Here is a 24,531-nt window from a genome sequence, read left to right on the forward strand (position 1 = left end):
AGGGTATTGTACACCGAGAATTCGTCCCACCTGGCCAAACGATTAATGCTGTGTTTTACCTTGGTGTTATGAAGCGTCTTTTGTCACGCATCCGTCGTGCTCGACCACAATACCGTTAGGCAGGGTCCTGGCGACTGGTGCACGATAATGCGCCGTGTCATCAGTCGATGCTTGTCACTGATTTTTTCACAAAAAACTCCATATTAACGATTAGTCACTAACCCTACTCCCCTGATCTGGCACCCTGTGATATTTACCTATTTGGAAAACTTCATTTGCCCCATGAAAGGACACTGGTTATATTAGGTATTCTCAAGAGCATTCCGAAAAATGACCTTAAACACTCATTTGAAATGCTAATTGACCGGGCTAAGCGCTGTATCGAAGCACAACGAAACTACTTTGAATAAAAAAATATAACTTTTGAAAAATATATAAATTTTTTGTTTTTTTTTCAACAGTCCTGTTTCTTTTATTTATATTTATCTTTTCTTTATGAGGTTATTATTACTTTTATTTAGTTAATCTTTTCTTTCAGATATTATTATCATTTTACTAAATTAATCTTTCTTCTTTTCATAGATATTACCAATTCAATGTAATTATTATTTATTTTCAGGTTTTAATAACCTTTATTTTGTTTCAGGTATTTGTTTTTTCTTTTCAGGTAGCAATAATAATTTTCTTTAATAAATCTTTTTTCAGATATTAATTATTATTTTTAATTAAATATAGTTTTATTTGTATAAATTTTATATAAATATGCAAAAAATAAAATAAAATAAAAATATTATAAATTAAAAGTTTTGCCTGAAATTTTAAGAAATTTTTTTAGAAAAAGTAGGAATCAAAAAATGCAACCCTGTATCAGCTGTTTAAAAAGAGAAAATGCAACCCTGAATCAGCCGTCGGTTGGGGATGTTAGAGCAGGACAGATATACTTTTTAATATGGCACTCCTGAATGAGCGCAACAGAGATGTATGATCACATGTATATGTAAGCGTGAGGGGAAAAGTGGGTAGAATCTTAACGCGGCCCATGGGAATCTCCCCACTTTTTTACCCTCTTTACTATCTACTGTTTCACTGGTTTTTTACCCGCTCATGGCTGGAAGGGTATGGGGTTGTTTTCAAGTGTACAATTCATGTATGTAAGTGCGTGTGTTTAATGTTATCTGATCTAGGTTTCTAAACTGTAAATTTATAATTTGTGTTTACCCATTCAGTTTACAATTCCTATGTGCATTATTATTATTATTGTATGCACATTGCATATAAATCCATATGTCTGTTTATGTGTATATGTATGTATGTATATTAAAATATAAATAGATCTTTATATTTAGTAGAATTTCGGCTTTGCTGATAAGTAAGCATGTTCAATGGTATTTGAACATAAGTACATGTTCCCTTAATTTTGATTCATTACATTTTCCTTTTTATACATTTCTTTATTACTTTTTGTTGTTATTAACATAATATGGGTTAAGTTCTAACTTACAATAAACTATGTATAATACGTTTAATAAATAAGTATAAATGAATTTAATAAAAGCTATGATAAAAACAAAAATAACTTCGTAAAGCTTTCTATTATAAATGTTCACTTAATTTCGATTGCAAGTTGCAACTGCATATTCATATTTACCTAGTGCAGATACATACTTATGTACATATATAACATATACCAAATATAATAACAAAGTGCATACGGGAGCATACCTGCACATTATCCACTTCGCTTTCGCGCTCTCTTCGCAGTGCGAGCATACATATGTATGTACATATATTTGTACACATTATCATACGGCATCGAATCTGCCTGTAATTTTGTACCCTACAGTGGGATACCTTTATTGGAACGAATACAAAAACAATCAATTTCAAAAAATATACAGAAATTTGTGAACACAACCACACAAAAAGCTCGGATATACAAAAAAAAACATAAATTTGAACAATATACATTTAAAAATACGTATATGTATATTTAAACATACACATCCTTTTAAAGTCCACACAAAAATTATGGGGTACCTACTTAGGGACATAGAAAATACTTAAAATTAATATTGCGGTTTAAAAACAAAAGATATAAAATAAAAATAAATTTAAAAAGAAAGTACAAAAGTAACGGTATTAATAAAACAAATAACCCGTCTTTTACAAAAAAAAACACTTTTATATACTTAAAAAAAGTATTCGATTTACACTGAGAAACCTTTATTTCATTTTAACAATATTTTCTACATACAACCAAAATTATGATAAATAATAAAAATTAAAATACATATGTGGGAGCTACACACTCAAAACAGGTTGCTAAATTTATTTCCGAAAATTAAAGTTTATTAAGATACTGCTCTAGATTTTCATCTTCAGCGATTTAAAATACTTCTGAATCATTATAAGAGATAAGATGCAAAAATCTTAAAAATTTTTGGACCCGTCTCCAAACGGCTCATGATACAATAGTAGAATCTGACTACTCAGATCTACCTGAAAATTTTAAATCCTCGACTTACGCAATGTACGAAAACTACTTAAACCTGTACGAAGATACAAAAGCTATGATCTTCGCGCTTCCACGAATAGACAGGACACAGAAACATCTTATGGAGGCTATGAAGAATGGCCGTCCTTCCGGACATATTTACAGTCGTTTACATTAACCATCCAGAACTATCAAAAGCACGAAAATTGAATAAGCCCCGATAAAAAACTAAAGGTCAAGCTGGCATAATACTAAAACAGTTCGCTCTTAATGACGATAATTTCAATCTGGCTTGGGTAGCTCTAAAAGCGAGATACGAAAACGGAAGAATACTGGTCGATAAGCAAGTAACGCCTGGTAACCATTTGCACCGTCGCATTACCAGAAAAGTCGTAACATTTATGGGAGCAATCGCTGTCATCATGAAAAAAGTGGCCCAAGTGGGAACAAAAGAATGATTCTCTAACTACCCAGTACGAAATCGCTGACAGGATAGGCAAAACACAAACTAAATAAAAAATATGTTCAAAACGACCTAAACAGAAGCTTCAATAGACCCCCACAAAAAGAACCACGGACTTAAAAATCCCGAAAACCTAATTTTAAAAATTGGCAAGAGGTACCATGTTGCTCTAAGGCACAAAAGGCTCAGACGGTGCACAGCGAAACACAAAGTGGACCAGTTACAGAATTAGTTAACACCATATCAACTCAAGTCGAGTATATTACAAAAAACAAACTTTGTTTCACAATTAAGGAAATTTCAAAACTTGAGGAAACTTCTCCCCTTATCAAACAAAATTCTAAAAGATCACTATTTCTCTAAAGCCAAAACTACTCTAACAAATAATGGACTCAAGCCATCTTTTTCCGAAATTCCACAAATCCAATAATGAAAAAAAACAATCTTGAACAAATCTTTGAGCGGTGGCTCACTACTTCTTCTTAATTGGCGTAGACACCGCTTACGCGATTATAGCCGAGTTAACAACAGCGCGCTAGTCGTTTCTCCTTTTCGCTACGTGGCGCCAATTGGATATTCCAAGCGTAGCCAGGTCCTTCTCCACCTGCTCCTTCCAACTGAGTGGAGGCCTTCCTCTTCCTCTGCTTCCCCCGGCGGGTATTGCGTCGAATACTTTCAGAGCAGGAGTGTTTTCGTCCATTCGGATAACATAACCTAGCCAGCGTAGCCGCTGTCTTTTAATTCGCTGAACTATGTTAATGTCGTCATATATCTCATACAGCTCATCGTTCCATCGAATGTGATATTCGCCGTGGCCAACGCGCAAAGGGCCATAAATCTTTCGCAGAATTTTTCCCTCGAAAACTCGCAACGTCAACTCATCAGCTGTTGTCATCGTCCAAGCCTCTGCACCATATAGCAGGACGGGAATTATGAGCGACTTATGGAGTTTGGCTTTTGTTCGTCTAGAGAGGACTTTACTTCTCAATTGCCTACTCAGTCCGAAGTAGCACCTGTTGGTAAGAGGTATCCTGCGTTGAATTTCCAGGCTGACATTGTTGGTGGTGTTTACACTGGTTCCCAAATATACGAAACTATCTACAACTTCAAAGTTATTACTGTCAACAGTGACGTGAGTGCCAAGTCGCGAGTGTGACGACTGTTTGGTTGATGACAGGAGATATTTCGTTTTGCCCTCGTTCACTGCCAGACCCATTTTCTGTGCTTCCTTGTCCTGGAAAAGCAGAACTAACGGCGCGGCTGTTGAGGCCGATGATATCAATATTATCGGCATACGTCAGCAGCTGTACACTCTTGTAGAAGATGGTACCTTCCCTATTTAGTTCTGCAGCTCGAACTATTTTCTCCAGAAGCAGGTTGAAGAAGTCGCACGATAGGGAGTCGCCTTGTCTGAAACCTCGTTTGGTATCGAACGGCTCAGAGAGGTCCTTCCCGATCCTGGCGGAGCTTTTGGTGTTACTCAACGTCAGTTTACACAGCCGTATTAGTTTTGCGGGGATACCAAATTCGCGGCATAAAGGCAGCTCCTTTGCGTGCTGTCGAAAGCAGCTTTGAAATCGACGAAGAGATGGTGTGTGTCGATTCTCCTTTCATGGGTCTTTTCCAAGATTTGGCGCATTGTGAATATCTGGTCGGTTGTTGATTTGACAGGTCAAAAGCCACACTGATAAGGTTCAATCAGTTGATAAGGTCCAATCAGTTTGTTGACGGTGGGCTTTAATCTTTCACACAACACGCTGGATAGAACCTTATATGCGATGTTAAGGAGGCTTATCCCACGGTAGTTGGCGCAGATTGTGGGGTCCACTTTTTATGCAGTGGGCATAGCACACTTAAATTCCAATCGTTGGGCATGCTTTCGTCCGACCATATTTTGCAAAGAAGCTGTTACATTTTCCTTATCACTTCTTTGCCGCCGTGCTTGAATAGCTCGGCCGGAAATCCATCGGCTCCCGCTGTTGTTCTTCAGACGGGTAATTGCTATTCGAACTTCTTCATGGTCGAGCAATGGAACGTCTGCTCCACCGTCATCTATTGGGGAATCGGGTTCGCCTTCTCCTGGCGTTGTGCGTTCACAGCCATTCAGCAGGCTGGAGAAGTGTTCCCTCCATAATTTAAGTATGCTCTGGGCATCAGTGACTAGATTACCTTTGGGTTTTTACAAGAGTATGCTCCGGCTTTGAAACCTTCTGTAAGCCGCCGCATTTGTTCGTAGAATTGTCGAGCATTACCTCTGTCGGTCAGCTTATCAAGCAGTTCATACTCATGCATTTTGGCTTCTTTCGTTTTCAGTCTGCAAATGCATCTCGCTTCCCTCTTCAACTCTCGGTATCTATCCCATCCCGCACCTGTCGTGGTCGATCGTAACGTTGCGAGGTAGGCAGCCTGTTTTCTCTCCGCTGCAACACGGCACTCCTCGTCGTACCAGCTGTCCGTTTGCATTTTCCAAAAATCAATGGTTTCGGTTGCAGCTGTACGTAAGGAGCTGGAAATGCCGTCCCACAGTTCCCTTATACCGAGTTGTTAACGAATACTCTCAGAGAGCAGGAGTGCAAGCCGGGTCGAAAATCATTCGGCTGTCTGTTGTGTTTGCAGCTTTTCGACGTAGAACCTTCCTTGTGTTAGTTGACGTGCGTTTTTGCTCCGGTGCAGAGGCGTGTGCGAATCTTGGCTGCAACAAAATAGTGGTCCGAGTCGATGTTAGGACCTCGGAACGCACGCACATCTAAAACACTGGTGACGTGTCTTCCGTCTATCACAACATGATCGATCTGGTTGGTGGCTTTTCGATCCGGAGACAGCCAGGTATCTTGATGTACTATATTTTCTTGTGCTGAAATCTACTACTACAGATAACCATACTTCGGGCCCCGGCGAAGTCGATCAGCCTCAACCCATTTGGGGATGTTTCCTCGTGGAGGCTGAATTTACCGATCGTAGTGCCAAATATACCTTCTTTTCCCACTCTTGCGTTAAAGTCGCCAAGCACGATTTTGACATCGTGGCTGGGGCAGCTCTCATAAGTGCGCTCCAAGCACTCATAAAAGGTATCCTTGGTCACATCGTCCTTCTCTTCCGTCGGGGCGTGGGCGCTAATCAGCGATATGTTGAAGAACCCCGCTTTGATGCGGATTGTGCCTAGACGTTCATTCACCGGAGTGAATGATAGTACTTGCGCTCCTTTATCTGGCCACTGTAGTAAATGCCACAAGATCCTACTCGTCTCAGTCCTTGTCCGTCCATCGCATTTCTTGGATGGCGGTGATGTCAGCCTTCACTCTAACGAGGACAGCAACCAGCTGGGCAGCGGCGCCTTCCCATTTAAGGAACCGGACATTCCAGGTGCATGCCCTCAAATCATAGTCCCTAATTCGTTTGCCATGGTCGTCATCAAAAGTGGGGTCACTCATCCGTGGTTTGTTGTTTGCTTTCATTGGGAGCGTTTTTTTGCGTGGCGGGCCCCAAACCCTGCGCACGACCCTATGTAGGGGATATTTCGCTTTATCACTTTAGCTCGCCTTCAAACAGATTTTCTTAGGCTACCCAGAGGATACTTGGTCAAAGACCGGAAGTCGTGAGCTGCTTGAGTCATGTGCAAAAGAATCATTTCTGGCCACTCCCAAGTAAATGGTGTTGAAAGAACTTTCGTCACTTGCGTGAACTTCTACACGTGACTCCATCCTCACTACTACTTGTCAAATTAGTGATACGCTCTTAAATATAACATATACATATCTTTTACAAGAGTGTACAGCTGCCGGCGTATGCTGATGATATTGACATCATTGACCTTAATAACCGCGCCGTCAGTTCTGCTTTCGCCAGAATGGATAAGGCAGCGAAGCAAATGGGTCTGTTGGTGAACGCGGGCAAGACGAAATATCTCCTATCATCAAACAAACAGTCGTCACACTCGTGACTAGCTACCCACGTCACTGTTGAGAACAACAATTGTTGCGATTTACATGAGTACCTGCCGATGACGGTCTATCCTCACGGTGCTTTCTTAGAAGCACATAGATCAATACAATGCGTTGATCAGCGCCCCAAATTATAAATGCATTTTGTACGTATGCACATTGGACTGAATTTTTTATGTTTAAACCACAGCCACCACGAATCTCCATAAAGGGCCAAACCCAATGAGCAGATTGGAGTAACCTCCAAGAGCTAACTGCTCCCCGTGGTACCAGGTTAAAGTCTCTGGCAAGACCTTGTAGCTTTTGCTACTACCAATTGAGCCCCTAGAACTCAATGACTGGTGACATTTGTCTCGTAAAGCAAATGCCTTATACCGGGAATAAATATAAAGCCTATAATAATCACTTCACGATTATAGCACTATTTCTGATATAGACTATGCTGAGATTTCAAGGCAAGCCCAGAAGGAAAGACATAGTGCCTATGGATTTTGGTCCCCTCTGACGACAGGCATGCCTTACCATGGGTAAATTCTAAACCCTACCCGCAGGGGGTACGTTCCTGTTGGCAGCCATGATTTCAAAGTTGTAGATAATCTCGTTTATTTAAGAACCAGCATTAACACCAACAACAACGTCAGCCTCGAGATTCAAACGCAGGATATCTCTCGCCAGCAAGTGCTACTTTGGACTGAGTAGGCAAATGAGAAGTAAAGTCCGATCTCGACGAACACAAGCAGAACTCTATAAGTCACTCATTATTCCCGCCTTGCTATATGGTGCAGACGCACGGACGATGACAACATCTGATGAGTCGACGTTGTCAGTTATCGAGAGAAAAGCTGTACGAAAGATTTATGGCCCTTTGCGCGTTGGCCACGGCGAATATCGCATTCGATGGAACGATGAGCTTTATGAGATATACGACGACAGTGACATATGTAGTTTAGCAAATTAAGAGACAGCGGACGAAAACACTCCAGCTCTGAAAGTATTCGACGCAGAACCCGCCAGGGGAAGCTGAGGAAGAGGAAGACCTCTACTCCGTTGGAAAGACCAGGTGGAGAAGGACCTGGCTTCGCTTGGAATCTCCAATTGGCGTCACATAAAAGAAGAAACAGCTGGCGCGCTGTTGTTAACTCGGCTAGAACCGCGTAAGCGGTTTCCACGCCAGTAAAGAAGAATTACACATTATTACCTAATAAGTTTCAAATTTATAGGACAACTCAAAATTAACGTTAAGGGATGACCAGAATTCCCAATGCGATACAGTGATGCACCTACATTTACATAAAGCAATGGTCGCTCTTATCACATCTATCCAAGCGCACCTTAAATGGGTGGGTTATGGGAATCAGCTGTATAAAGCTTCAAATTAATAATGAAAAATTCTATACTTAATCTTATACTAATCGAAGCCATTCTCCATTCACGGTTATTCTCTCGCAGTATTCCTCTATTTTCACAGTCCTAACTCCAGAACTAATGAGTACCCATTCAAGCCATATCTAAGCCAGGCGTGGAGTTACTATCCGTCATAATAATAAAAAAAATTACGAACTATTGTCAATAATACAGCACATAATAAACAGCAAGCCTTCAAAAGCCGATTGTCAAGAAATTTTAAATAAAAAATTTAAATAATAAACCTACCAAAGAAACAACCGCAAATATAATAACTACAAAAAGTAGTTACAAACTCGTAAATCCGCAAAATATAGTTTAATGTCGAATGCACGTAAATGCAAAAACATACTAAGATATGTTTAAAAACCAAAGCAACATTTACAGGTATTCTGCGCCTTCTAGTACTCTACCAGAGTTACTCCGAAATACATGTAATCGCATATATAGTACATACATACGTGTAATGCTAGGCAAAATATTCGCCTAGGAGGCCCAATAAGTTTAAATGAGTTAAGCCTCCACCCACTCTACCCGAGAAAAAACTGGTGTACCCTAGCTAAACAACCAACCAACGCAACTCACCACACATATAGACCAACCCACTCAACAAAAAGGATGCACATCGGGATCGCAGATTCAATTCGTTACCAACTGTCGCTTACACTACGACTATATATTTCGATCGACATCAATCCTGCGCGCTACGTCAGACACAATACGAATGATCAACTAACTATCGCTTTGGAATATTGTTTCGTGGTTTTTAATCGCACCTTCGCATGCGAGTACATTTTGATTATTTTATTGTTAAATATAAAATGTCAACATTACTTTTATTAATTAAATTAAATTAAATGTTATTCAAAAAAAAAGACCATTTTTTCGTGCCCCCGTGTAAACACAGAGTTTTTCAAAAAAGACATATAACATTTAGGCTTTGTCGTATCAAGAAGTGGTATAAAAACAAGCCCTGAAAAGGTCAAACTGCTATGAACAACCATCCACACTTCGCGGACTTTGTTCGTTTCTAAAATTATCGAGTTATTATAGATGTTTTATCAGAGACTTTGCCAGTAAATGCCATCCAGTCGAAAAAAATTAAAGTCCAATTTACACAAGAAGGTGAGGACGCCTTTAACAAACTTAAAGAAATTCTGTCTTCATAGGATGTCACATTAACGTATCCTAAACTTTCACTAAATCGTTCGATTTGACAACCGATGCTTTCTCAAAGGTTTAGGAGCTGTGCTTTCACAGGAAAAGATAGCAATAACCATCATATCATTGATTCCAATAACAAACAGTATAAGATAAATACTCATACTACAGAAGATATGAGAAATAACAGAAAAAAGAAATTAAAATATTGCTACCACTAAAAAAGGAAAAAATAAATACAGATCACTTTTACGAAATAATATTGCAAGAAATAGAATAATAACTCGAGTTACAAGCTGTCACAATTTCTATCACCTTAGCCAAACCTAATTTGATTAGCCCTATACTACTAGACAATAATGATTTAAATACACTTATTGACGAGCACTCTACCCACGTAATTATAATAGAAATATTAAGAATGTATAAAATTAAGGTTTTACAAAACAGTGACAATTTGTATTTTGTTATAAAATATCCTATACCTAAGATAGTTTGTAAGAAAATTAGCTTTTTCGTCGGGTCGCATCATGGAGAATTACTACATTTTGAAGAAACCAATACCGTTGCTGAATGCGAAAATAATGCGTATGCCGTGAAATGCAAGAAATCTACGTTTGCTAAATTTTGCAAAATTCTAAAAACTACCACTTGCGGTCAACAGCTCATTATGGGAACAGCGGCGAACTGTTCAACTTTCGGCAATCATAATAGGGGCATTAACGAAATTGAAGATGACATTGTAATTATTAATAATATCACGGCTGAAATAGAGGATCACCTTGGCAATATTAGAACCGTCAGCGGTACCTGTTTGTTAACTTTTGCTCAGCCAGTATAAATAAATGGTACTGAATACCACAATACACTTTTTCTTGTACACCTTTAACTCCAAGAGCACAGAAAATAAATTTTTTGGGTCATCTAGACACTTTGAGCCTAAACTATTTTCAAGAAATGAATGTGGAAAATGTGAGTTATATTGGCGCTCTCCTAGAAGAAGTCAACTCTAAAACAATGGTTTTTATAGTTATAATGACGACAGTCATTATCTTAGTATTGTTGAGGTTTGCTTTGATAACATGCAAAAAACATACTGCTAAAAGGGCAATGAAAGTCTTGGTAAAAAAGGTAACTAAGAAGATCGCTGACGATCCTCACTTAAGAAGAAAGGAGCTAGCCCAAAACGCTGACAGTCAAATAATTCTGTCTGCATTGTCAACATATTCTCCTACTAGACAATGCAGAACATAGTAACCCAATCCGAACAGCAAAAACCGTGGGATTCGCTGACTCAACACACTCCCAACGTCTAAACACCAATAATAAAATAACTTATCCATTGCCGAATAAATAATGCACAAGCATACACATATGCGTACACATGTGAATATGTCACCAACAAAAAATTTAAACATTAGGTCAATTCAGAATATGGTGCAAATGGTTTTGCATATTTGCAATTGCAAATTCGCTGTACATTTTGTTAGACCATTTGCACTAGATTGTGAATTACCCTATTGTTATACATACAAACACAACAATCGTCTCAAATAGCATAAGCATCACAAGTCAATATGTCAGCCAAATTGGCGAAGCCCAAATGTAGTAAATCTTTCAACAAAAAACTTTTTGTTCATAAAATCAGGCGCACATTCAACAAGCGACCTCGCTTTACGGATATTCATAAAAACAGACGCCGTAACATCTCCCCGAGCATGTCTTTGCCTACAAGCGTCTTTTCGCGACGATGACAAAAGCTAAAAATCCTAAAGTGAACAACTTTCTGATGTTCCTCTGGAGGAAAACTGACAACCCCTCAAACTCACAAAACCCAGAATAGAATGACAAAACTGACAACATACATAGTTCACGTCGATTTAAAATATTTGTTAAATCTAAAATATTTTGCCATGGCTCGCATAAATCAGCGTAAACGCTTAGTTTACGAGATTTTTTATTATTATTATTGTCAGTTTATTTAGTAAGTAAATTACAAAAATAAACTTAATACTAAGGTGCTAGCACAGAAAGCGCCATCGACCGGTGGTATGTTAGATGTATGATTTAAGTACGTATATTTCAAACATCGTACAGAAAGTTGCTAAGTCTTAAGATATTCATTAAACTATATACATTTTGTTATGTAAATATTTTTAGTAGTTCTGGGATTACGGGTAAGTTCAGCTGTTCTTGTACTTGTTTTATTTTGTGGCATTCTTCGGTTATATGTTGTATGGATATTGTTTCCAGATTACACAGCTTGCATAGGGGCGCACTAGTTTTTTGCATTAAGTGTTGGTGTGTAAGCAGAGTGTGTCCGAGTCAGTCGTTGGGGAATAAGGTTGGTTTTCCTATGGTGTTAAATTGTTTGTAATGGTGTGTGTAGTTTTCCCATGCTTCTAAACGTTTGTTCTGTAAATGGTGCTTAAAGAAGCGATTTATGTCGGATTTTGTTGTGGTTTGTTGTTCTTGAATTGGTGCACGTATTGCGAAACGCGCTGCTTTGTAGGCTTCTTCGTTGCCTTTGATTCCTATATGTCCGGGAACCCACATTATTTTTATTTTGTTTTGGAATTGGATAAGCAAATCGCGGATTTCTGCTATTGTATTGTTGCGGTGTAGGGTGTTGCCTATTGCTTGAATGGTGGATAGCGAGTCTGTGCAGATAATGTGTTTGCCCTTTTTGGTTTTAAATATTTTTATGGCGGATAATATGGCTTCCGATTCCGCTGTGAATATGGAGCGATATTCCTCGAGTCTTGAGAGTCGTAGCGTTTGGTGGTTATTGTCCATTATTGCATAACTGACTCCTGTGTTTGTTTTTGCTCCGTCGGTGTAGTGAAATTTCCAGTTTTTATATTCATTTTGTATTTCGAGGAATAACTGGATGTAAACTGTTGCACTTGTATTGTCTTTTTTTTTTGTAGGTTAGATTTTTAATTATACTTGCTTGTAGTATTCTGATAAGGTAATATCTGTTTCCATTTTTTGTACGTCTTTGTTTTGTCCGTTGGTGATGTATCCTGTTGCATTGTGTGTATATTTGAGTTCAATAAATTTTCTGTCGAAGTTGCTGTCACTTGCATATGACGACCATTTTTTTGCAAAGGAATTAGCTATGTATAATTTATTAACATTGTGCCATAGTTCTTTCATTGATGTTCTATTGTTTATTGAGCTGGTAAATTCGAAGAATGATTTTCTTTTAGCGGCTAGGGCTAGCTTCTTAAACATTGGATTCGCTTTTTTGTAGGTTATTCTATTTTCGCTAGTCATACTGTTTTTGAATATATACCAGAGATTTTGTTTGGTTGACCTTAGTTCAGTTAAGTGGTGGTTCCACCATTGCACTTTCTTTTTTGTGGTGTGTTGTGGGTATGTATGAGGAATAGCTTCATTTGCAGCTGCCATTATTAATTTTCTGAGTTTCGAAGCTTCACTTTTCATGTTGTTAGATATGTCAGAGTTTTTTATTTTAGAGTTTATCAGGTTATGATATCTTGGCCAATCTGCTTTAGTTACAATGAAACGTGAAATGTGTTTTTTAGTTGCTGGTTGTGTGTTGTTGCCATATGTTATGATTATGGGATAGTGATCGCTTCCGTGCATGTCTTTTAGAGTTTTCCAAGCCAGGAAACTTGTGAGGCTAGCAGAAGCTAGTGAAATGTCAACGTGAGTGAAGGTGGAGTGGGTGGATAGGTGAGTTGGTGCACCGTTGTTGAGGATTGTCAAGTTAGATTGTGTTGTGAGTGTCTCTATAACTTCCCTCTTGTATTGGTTTTGGAAGATCCCCATAGCTGGCTGTGCGCGTTGAAATCTCCTAAAAGAATATTGTGGCTATTGGGCTGATTTAACCTCATCTCCAGTTCAGCTAGTGGAATGGCATGGGATGGTGGAATATATATTGATATTATTACTATTTTTATGTTTAGGTTTATTTCTGTTATGGCTGCTTGTGTGTTTTGTGGTGCGGGGAGGGGCTTGTGCTGAATATTTTTCCTGATCAAGATAGCTGCACCTCCTGTTGCTGTCGGTGATGGTGGGCTTTTTACTGTCACATAGTTGCTGATTTTAATATCTTCGTTTCTGTGGTGGATTTCTTGTAAGGCTATGATGTCTGGATTTTCTGTTTTAATGAGGATTTGTAATTCATGTAAGTTATTTTTGAAGCCGTTCAAATTCCATTGAAGGATTTTGAGGTTCATTGAGGATCGTATAACTCTCGTTTTAGTATACTAGATAAACTAAGTGGAGTTGTTTAGAGGTCTTGGTCGAATGACATCGAGTCTGAGCTATAGTCGATGTCGAGTGTTTCAGCTGATTTTTGTTTTGAATGGTTAGTTTTGTTGTTAATTTTGCTGCTGTTAATTTTGCTGCTTTTTGTTTTTAACTCTGCTTTCAGTTTTGATATAGCTCTATGGGATGTGGATTTTGGAAGTATTTTGATTTTGGTGCTTGTAGAGTTAAATGAAGTATTTTTGCGTACTGGTGCTGGAAGTGTGCATATGGAAGGGTTTTCACCATGTGAGGTTGTCACTATGTCGTCGTATGTTGTTATTGGCCTGTTCGGTTGATTTGTGTGTGCTGTATGGGATGTGTGGGGATGGCTGGTTTCAGGAAAACAGGTTGGGCTTTGGTGACTTTAGAATACATTGAATCGTTTATAGGATGTCGGCTTATATAGATTGAGTGCGCGGTTTTTTTGACGACTTTTTGTAGCGTTATAATAGCTTGTATTTCCCGTTCTTTAATGAAAATAGGGCAAATTTTGCTTGTTGATGCATGATTTGCGTCTTCCAGGAAGTTGTCGACGCAGTTTACACAGGTTGGTTGAGCATTGCAAGCTTCGTTTGATTCCAGATCTAAATGACAGACTTGCGAACAGTTTTTGCATAGCTTTTTGCCTTGACAAAACCTGCTGATGTGACCGAAGCGTAGACAATTGTTGCATTTGGTAGGTAAAGGAATGAAAGTGCGCACTTTTACCCTTTCATACCCTATGTTTATGTGTTCAGGGAGTTTTTGGGAATCGAAGGTAATTATAATTAGACCTGTTTCGATTAGCACATTATTTTGTTTTTTCAGTTTTTTTTGACTTATATTCGACTTCATAGTTCAAAAATTCCCAAAATTCGAAATGGAGCGCTGCGATATGATAACAAGCAAATATGAGCAATTCGATATAATTCCTCTTTCTTTATTTAGCAATCTTAGTTCTAATAAAAACAAGAGTGTTTATAAATTATATTTCAAATTAAAATGAGTATAAACAATCTCTTCATGCAAATTGACTTCCCTTGAGTAGGAAGTATTAAAACAAATGTTTTCGTCCGCAACGTGCGGCAGAAATGAAACACAACAGGGGTATTCGCTTGCTCTTGCAAGATTGCAGATTGCAAAAATACTATACCGAAATATACAAGGGCGCGAGAGCACCCATTGCAGAATGTAGTGATATATGAACGGCTGATTCGGCCAATTTATTGTGAATGACTATTACGCATGGCTACTGTGAATTGGCGTACTTTCTGCATAAATTTTTAACAAAAAAACTGTAACAAATCTTTATAATTTAAATAGAAATTAAAAAATCTATTTAAAATTTACCTTCCTCAACAACTTAACGTCAAAATATGTATTTAAGTCAAATGACAGCTAAAACAGGATTGCAATTATATTTTTGCGTGACATTGCACGCAAATATACATGGGTTTTGGTCTGACATATTTTACAGCTATTGCAAATAATTTTCTGCGTATGTTTGTTGTTGTGCCGGTGCACCAAGAAGAAATATATGCAATTCTTGCACCCTTTTGCAAGGGTTTTGCAAAGACAAAATATTTGATAGGCAAGTATTTTTGTTACTAATTTTACAATAAGTATTAATCATTTCTTTTTTGCAGCTTTTTATATTTATATATTCTTTTTTGCATATCGCAATTTCATTATCAATTATTAATTTACCATCTTTTTGTGTAATCTATATATATAAAATTAAGTGGCAAAACTTCCTGTTCGCATACTCCTCCTAGACGGCTTGCCCGATTTCAATGAAATTTTCAGGGGTGATTGGGGTCTGTTTGGAGGGTGCACATAAGAAATGTTATGTGTGTATCATTGCACGTTGTGCAAAAAAAAAAAAACAAAAAACGAAACAACTGGCGGATGTTTACAATTAATAAAAAACATTGACATCGCATGTTGATCGTTTTTGCCTGTCATTCGTTCTTTCTATGGATGACTGTCAAGCTAACTAGACATACAGAACGTAAGTGTTCCGAATGTACTGAGTGTATAAAAAAAATGTTTCAACATTGTGTGTATTTTTCTCAGATTTCAACGTGATTAACATTCTGCGTACAACACAAAGCAAGTGAGTATTGTTGTTGTTTCATATGTGATGCCATGCGGTTCGATTGTCGCTTGAAAATGCGCGGTGTGTGTAAAAAAAAGTGTTTCAACATTGTGTGTTTTTTCCAGATTTAATTCCATCGATGTACTACATTTATTCGAACCGATTTTGTGTTTTTGTGCTGACCGTGCAACACACACAAAGCAAGTGAGTATTGTTATTGTTTCTTAAGTGCTTCCATGCGGTTCGCAAATACACTGTTGGTGGGTCTTATTGCATATGCGTGTGTGGGTAAAATACATAGCCGTTTTCCTAATTTTCTGCTGATGCCAAAGCTAGTGTTGCGTTATATCTAACGGTTACACGTTCGATGGCTACTGTAATTTAAATTGATCCATACGCGACCGACTTCAGACTGCATGGATTGTAGTTTTGGCAATTCAAGAAACTTACTTAGGTAACTTGTATATGCCCTGAAAAAAACATGACCATTATGTAGTTACAAAATCAAGACCACGCTAAGCTGTAACCTAAATAGTCTAAACAAATGAAAAAATATAGTTAAACTAGACCCTGTGCGTTTCGCTACACCTAAATCGATTAAAACTCTTAAGGGTTTTTACTTTGTGTTTTATTTATTGTTGTAAAACTGTTACTTATTTATAAAACATTTATAAAATATATTGGTATACAACATTTTTGGTTTTTCCACCTGGCGCGTAAATGAATAAGCACCTTGGTGTTGCCACTCTCGAGCATGCGACGAACAATTGGCCGTGGGAGAAGCACGGTTCTTCCAAATTGACGCCGCACACTTGAAACGTTTGCCCTTGCGATTTGTTGATGGTCATCGCAAAGGCAAGACGTACTGGGAACTGCAAGCGCTTAAATTCAAACGGCATGTCCGTTGGAATCATGGGAATGCGTGGTAAGAGTACAACTTCACCTGCTGCCTTGCCATTTAGTATTGTTGCTTCAATCAAATTTGGCCACAATTTTTTGACTGAAAGTCTTGTGCCATTACACAAAGTCGGTGGCTTCAGATTTCGTAGAAGTATAATGGGTGAACCGACTTTCAGGACCAAACGATGCGGTGGCAGACCGGGGGATCCAAAGAATTCAAGAATTCATTTGGATAATTGACTACTTCATCTTGATTTAAAACGCTATCAATCGATGTACATATATGTTGTAGCTTCTCCTGGCAGTTTTTCTTGAATGGCAAAATTGATTTCGTTGACGTGTACATTTTTCGGTGCCAATATTGCGCGTTCACTTAAATAATCGTGGCGTTGATAGTGTTGAACAATATTCGGAAATACACTTTCAATCAATTCTTTTTCGATTGTAAAAGTGTACAAAAGTTGTTCGGCAATGTGATCAAACCGGTATCATCGATTGGTATTTTGCCTTCGCCAATGTCCAACAACTGCTTCGAAAACGCCGCTGCGGATCGATCATTTTGCAATTGGACTCGCATGTTGATGGTAAGAGTCAGCCTTTGAACATGTCTCCACAAAACTGACGATTTTAAACATACGTTTATTTCGTCGGCAGGAGTTGATCGAGGAATGACTGACAAAGTTTGCCGAAAATCGCCGGATAATAAGATTAATGCTCCGCCAAAAATTTGTTACTTTTGGCGTAAATCTTGCATTGTTCTATTGAATGCTTCTAATGACTTTTTGTTAGCCATTGGGCACTCATCCCATAGAACTATTCCAGCTCCTCGCAAAACTTTTGCCATTGTTGAATTCCTCGATATGTTGCACGTTGGTGTTTCAACGACTTGGATGTTCAACGGTAATTTCAACGCAGAATGTGCTGTTCGGCCGCCATCAAGTAGAGTAGCAGCGATGTCTGACGAAGCAATTGCCAGCGCAATTTTCTGCTGTGACCGTATAGTAGCAAGAATCAAAGAGATCAGAAACGTTTTCCCTGTACCACCGGGCGCATCAAGAAAGTAGAATCCACCGGCGTTATTGTCAACCGCTCGTATAATCTTATCATAAGCATTTTTCTGCTGAATATTCAATTTGGTAATGTTAGCTTGTATGAAAGCACGCAATTCATTGCAATCATATTGTTGTTCACGTTGAAGCTCATGGTCAATGACTGGTCGCAGTAATGCCAAGTTGCGCTAATGCCTTATTAGCAATTGTAAGGCACAGATCTTCAACCAATATCAAAGCAGAATTATACATTTGTAATGTATATAGCAAGTCTGCGTCCGATGCTCGATTACGCGCCAAAATTAATAAGTCCTCGGTCATGCAGTCTTTGTACTTATTCCACAGTTATTGCGGATTTGACGGAAGGCATGTAGATATTATTATGGCGAATAGTACGCGTATTTGTTTTGGATGAGATGTGAGTGATGCGTCATGAAGTGCGGTGTCCCAATGCATATCATCTTCTAACAAATGCAATCGCTGACATGCTTCACGATACGTCGCACACAACTGACCGTCAACAGTTTTCATATCATCAAATGATCTTGGTCCGCGCACGTTGACTAATAGCAGACGCAAATAAAAACATTCGGCGTTGTTCGGATGGATGGTGTAAATGCGTCTTATGGCATCGGTTTTACGGGCATTTGGATAACCGTCAACACGCTCCCCTTGCTTTCGTCGTTGAAATGTTTTCGATGATGGATTCCAAGTGAAATATTGTGGTATTTCGGAATATAGCAATGTTCTTGCAAATTCATCGTTTTCAGACAACTCGAAAAAGGTAGTTAGTGTTGTCCCCGGTGGTCGTGTACTCTAATGCATCTTTGAAGTACATAAATAAAAATATGCATATTTGAAGTACATAAATAAAAATGGAAAAATTAACCTAAAACTACATCTTAAACTATGTATTTTACCCACACACGCATATGCAATAAGACCCACCAACAGTGTATTTGCGAACCGCATGGAAGCACTTACGAAACAATAACAATACTAACTTGCTTTGTGTGTGTTGCACGGTCAGCAGAAAACACAAAATCGGTTCGAATAAATGTAGCAAATCGATGGAATTAAATCTGGAAAAAACACACAATGTTGAAACACTTTTTTATACAACACAGCGCATTTTCAAGCGACAATCGAACCGCATGGCATCACATATGAAACAACAACAATACTCACTTGCTTTGTGTTGTACGCAGAATGTTAATCACGTTGAAATCTGAGAAAAATACACACAATGTTGAAACATTTTTTTTGATACACTCAGTGCATTCGGAACACTTACGTTCTGTATGTCTTGTTAGCTTGACAGTCATCCATAGAAAGAACGAATGACAGGCAAAAACGATCAACATGCGATGTCAATGTTTTTTATTAATTGTAAACATCCGCCAGTTGTTTCGTTTTTTGTTTTTTTTTTTTTTTTTTGCACAACGTGCAATGATACACACATTAAATTTCTTATGTGCACCCTCCAAACAGACCCCAATCACCCCTGAAAATTTCATTGAAATCGGGCAAGCCGTCTAGGAGGAGTATGCGAACAGGAAGTTTTGCCACTTAATTTTATATACATATATAGATTACATCTTTATTTTGTACTATTTTAAAATTTGAAATATCTATTAAATAAGTTATTGTCAATCGTCCTTGTTCATTTTTAATTATGCTTTTAATCTCGTCTAAATCTAAAATTGTTTAAAATTCCCATTTTTCCTATGGCTATTGTATTAATCATATTTTGTAATTCAGTTATTAGAAACTGATTTTTTCGTTGCGTTAGAATTTTAATATCTGAGTTTTCATTAATATTATTAATTGTTTCAGTTAATTGGTTAATAATTTCAAAAATTTTAAAATTTGTTTTGTATTGTTTATTATTATTTGTAATTAATTCGTTTAATTTATTATTTATTAACACTAGGTCCTCATGGTCTGGTGTTCCTGCTATCCACTTCCATAGTGTACCTATTTCATTTATTCCTCTAATATATCTTGTATCCTTAATTTGTAGTTGTTCTAATAAAGTTTCTATGAATTCCATTTCTGGATCTGTGTCTAAATCGTTAATATATGCTTTGTCTTGTTCATTATCTTGTTTAAGATTTCTATATCTGAATTTTTTATTATAGTAATTTGTGTCTGAACTTATAAGTTCTCTAAAGTATGATAAATTAGTGATGTGGAAAATATATCCATAGTCATTATACAAGGCTACATCTCTGTCTTCTAATAATACGTAATCTTCTCCTGTGTAGTCCACAATGCCATTATATATTAGTAATTAATGTTAGAATAATTAAGGATATCATCCTCTAAAAATACATAATCAAGATTTAATATTATCTTTATGTACTATTCTATTCCTGTAATTAATTCTAACTTTATTCCCTAAGTCTTCTTTTATTACCTGTTTCTTGTATCTGGGATTTAGTTTATTTCTCCCCCCTGTAATCTTTTCATATGTGACATCTCCGCATAAATATGTTTTATTAATTCTATTTTTATTGTGCCTTTCTATCATCTTATTTTGTGCTGACAGACAAACTTTTAGTCTGGTAAAATATCATGAGAAACTTTATTATAAAGTACTTCAAATCAGTGTTTAAAAAACTTCAGTCGAATTAGCAGAAGTCGCGATATTGTTGCTATTCGCTACTTTAACTGCGAGCGAGAGCAAAAAGTATGCAAGTGCTTTTGCTTCTGCTTCTGAAAAAATCAGAAGTCGCAGTCGAAGCATAGACAAAAATCAAACAGCTACGAAAATCAGAAATCAGCATAAGTCGCCGTTGTTCGATTTTCTGCTTTCTGCTTTGCTGTAGCTTTCGATCGTATACATAAGTTGCCGCAGCAGCTATCGACAACTTTTGACAGTCGTCGGCAGTCACAGTCGCGAAAAACGAGGCATTCGACTTATTGTTGCTTTTGATTTTTGTCGCTGTTGCTTTCGATCAGCAGCGTAAGTCGAAAAAAGCAAGAAGCGTCCGATTCGTGGAAGTCACCGGCAGTCGCCGTCTTGTTCTTTTTGCTCTTTTGCTTTTACTTGCAATTAAATGTTCTTTCGGAAGTCGTCAGCAGTCGAAGCCTCAAAAAACGAGGCATTCGACTTATTGTTGCTTTTGATTTTTGATTTTGACGCTGCTGCTTTCAATTCCTTGACTGTTTCATCGTCGTTTTTAAGATTATTTGTATTAAGTCTGCAGCAAGAGAAAGACCTAACCAGCTATGGCACCAAGTGTAGTGTGGAATTATTTTCAGAACAAAGTAGCTGAGGGTCTAGCCATATGCAATATATGCAAAAACTCTCTTAAAAACAATAGAGTGTCTAATTTAAAAACGCATCTTACCAAACAGCACAAAATCGATTTGTGCAATCTTGAAAATCTTGAATCGGTATCAACAACTTCGTCGAATAAAATTACACGGAAAAAGAAAATAAAAATTGAAGTTAACAAAAAACAGCTGTTAAGATCGTATATTGGATTAATAACGGAAAATAGCATTCCTTTTAATGTTTTAAATTCACAAAACATGCGAAATATCGTCGATCCAATTTGTGAAGGTCTTAAAAGTGCAGATGGAAAAAAAATGACATTAAATACAGCAAACTGCAAAAATACATTAGAAATAGTGGCAAATAATATAAGGGCTGACATAACAAATAAACTTAAGAACACACTATTATCTTTAAAAATTGACAGTGCAACACGAATGTCAAGAAATATTTTCGGAATTAGTGCTCAATATTAGTGCATTTTATTCAATTAGTGCTGAAATAAAATCTGTTATCTTGGGAATGATTGAGTTGAAAGGACAAGGGTCGAGTGGAGCGAAAAATCTTGCAGCTGAGGTGGTGAAAGTGCTTAATATTTATAGTATTAATTTAAATCAAATCGTCTCCATTACTTCTGACAACGTAGCAAATATGGTTAAAACAACCAATATTTTATCATTTGTTTCCGAGGAATATATTGAAAATGACGACGAAGAGTGCACCAACGATGATTATCTAAACAAAATTGAATGTGTAGAAACCATACCACATGTATTAATAGGCAATATACAAGTTTGTCGTTGTGCTGCACATACAGCGCAACTGGTTGCTATTGATGTTACTAAGTCATTGGACATATTGAAGTCGTTATTGAATTGCAGAAATTTGACAAAATATATAAAAAAAACGTCCAACGGGTATCGTGAAATATTTGAACTGAAAAAATTGAAAATGCCACAACTTGATTGTCCAACCAGATGGGGATCTACCTTTTCAATGTTAGAAAACTTGATTGAAGCGAAAGACATTTTAAGCAAAATTGAATCCATTAGAAACAAAACACCGGAAGAAAATTTTGATATAGATTCATCGTTTTGGGAATTTATTGAGACTTATTTCAAAGTGTTTAGCCCCTTGCAAAAAACAATAAAAAAGTTTCAAGAGGAACAATTGCATTACAGTAATTTCTACGCCCAATGGCTTAAGCTGAAAATTTCTACAGAGAAAATAGTACGAGAATCAAGTCAGCAATTAACAAAAACGATTGGAAATCAAATTATAAGTTCTATAGAAAAACGAACCGAAATATTGTTAAAAAACAAATTTGTAATTTCGTGCTTGTTTTTGGATCCCCGGTTTCAGCATATATTGTCCTTGCAACAAAAAAATGATGCAATCATTCATTTGAAATACATTTGGGACAGACTATGTAGTTTAAACCCTACTGGCAATATGTGCACAACGCCGAATTCCTCCAAAACTCAAATGGAAAATTATTTTTTTGATGAAGAAGACGCATTGTTGGAGGCATACCTATCGCAAGGGGTTCAAACGGAAGGAAACAGTACTATGGATGTTTATTCCAAAATTGAAAATCTCCAGCTTCCATATCAAAGGCTTGACACTGACGTATTAACTTACTGGAAGGAAAAGCAGTACACAGATCAGGAGTTATACGCCATAAGTAATGTTTGTTATGCTGTACCACCAACTCAGGTAAAATGCGAATGACGTAATTAATTGAAGCATTTTTATTCTTTTGATTATTTTATAACAGGTATCAATCGAACGAGCATTCTCCGCGCTCAGACTGGTGCTTACTGACTACCGCAACCGCTTAAGCCAGGATGTTCTTGAGAACATATTATTGGTCAAACTAAATCCCAGTTTTTTGGACCATGCCATCGACACCTTGCCTCTTTTTGAAGATGAAGATGAATAATTTAAAATTATAATGTTTTTTTTAATATACATATGTACATACACGTTTAATCATTGAAGTTTTTATAAAAATATACATTTGTATGTACTTCTTTTCTCAACTGCTTATTTTACTTATGCTTCTAATTGAAAGCAGCAGCGTCAAAATCAAAAATCAAAAGCATCAATAAGTCGAATGCCTCGTTTTTTGAGGCTTCGACTGCTGACGACTTCCGAAAGAACTTCTAATTGCAAGTAAAAGCAAAAGAGCAAAAAGAACAAGACGGCGACTGCCGGTGACTTCCACGAATCGGACGCTTCTTGCTTTTTTCGACTTACGCTGCTGATCGAAAGCAACAGCGACAAAAATCAAAAGCAACAATAAGTCGAATGCCTCGTTTTTCGCGACTGTGACTGCCGACGACTGTCAAAAGTTGTCGATAGCTGCTGCGGCAACTTATGTATACGATCGAAAGCTACAGCAAAGCAGAAAGCAGAAAAACGAATAACGGCGACTTATGCTGATTTGTGATTTTCGTAACTGTTTGATTTTTGTCTATGCTTCGACTGCGACTTCTGATTTTTTCAGAAGCAGTAGCAGAAGCAAAATCATATAAACTGAAACTTGCCGCAGTTTTTTAAACGCTGCTTCAAATGGTTTCTCATTAGTTACCGAATGTATGTATAGTTTTACGAGTATTATATTGTTGGGCAGCTCTAAATATTGATTCTGTAAAGCTTATTAAGTTATATTCTTGTTTAATACATCGCGAAATTTCAATTATTTTTGAATGTACCCTCTCGATTTGACTATTCGTGGTACTATGATTTGGGTTACAAAAAAAATATTTCGATTTGAAGTCTCTGCATCAAGGACTTAAATTGTACCGTAGTGAATCTTGGTTCATTATCTATTGTTAACTTCTTTATATTAGAGAAACTTTGTAATATTTCTAACACTTTATCTTCTAAATTAATCTTATCTTCCATTTGCTTAATAACCAAAAATTTGGAATAGCTATCTATGCACGTAATGAATTTTAAAAATTGCGCATAGAATATATCTATGTGTATTTGTACTCCTTCCTCTGTAGGTATTGGGACCTCTCCAATTGGTATTTTTATAAGGTGTCTATCATATTTGTTTTCATTACATACTACATATGTATATGTCGCAATTCCTTACATATTCTTTGAATTGTTTTCTCATTTCAGGCCAATAATATTTTTTGCAAATTTGATCCAAATTTTCTTGGTAACTTCTATGTGCTCGTTTATGCATTTGTCAATTATAATTCCTTGGTCTTCTCTGTTTGTTATATCAATTGCAGAATTTTTCGTATATATGAATTTATTAGTAAATTGTTCTCTTATTTTCGCTTTTATTTCGTATAGATCCTCTATTGAGCAATGTATTGCCGTAACTATACTTGGTTTGATGTATTCCTTTAATATTGTGATTAAATTATCAACTGTATCATATTCAATTAAATGTCTTATTTTTCCAAATTCTTGAGTTTGCTCATGTATTGTAAATCTATTTTTACTTAGTAAAATT

The 24,531-nt window shown here is 37.0% G+C and overlaps 1 protein-coding gene across 1 annotated transcript; it reads left to right on the forward strand.

Annotated features, from left to right (window-relative positions):
* Positions 1 to 21,504: 21,504 nt before the first annotated feature.
* On the forward strand, positions 21,505 to 23,095 carry LOC126765244 (zinc finger BED domain-containing protein 4-like). The gene is made up of 2 exons (XM_050482931.1): positions 21,505 to 22,769; positions 22,831 to 23,095. The coding sequence occupies exons 1-2, from the start codon at positions 21,576 to 21,578 to the stop codon at positions 22,993 to 22,995; spliced, it is 1,359 nt and encodes a 452-aa protein (XP_050338888.1). The 5' UTR covers positions 21,505 to 21,575; the 3' UTR covers positions 22,996 to 23,095.
* The last annotated feature ends 1,436 nt before the right edge of the window (positions 23,096 to 24,531 follow it).

This window comes from Bactrocera neohumeralis, unplaced genomic scaffold (assembly GCF_024586455.1).
Source record: "Bactrocera neohumeralis isolate Rockhampton unplaced genomic scaffold, APGP_CSIRO_Bneo_wtdbg2-racon-allhic-juicebox.fasta_v2 cluster10, whole genome shotgun sequence".
NCBI lineage: Eukaryota > Metazoa > Arthropoda > Insecta > Diptera > Tephritidae > Bactrocera > Bactrocera neohumeralis.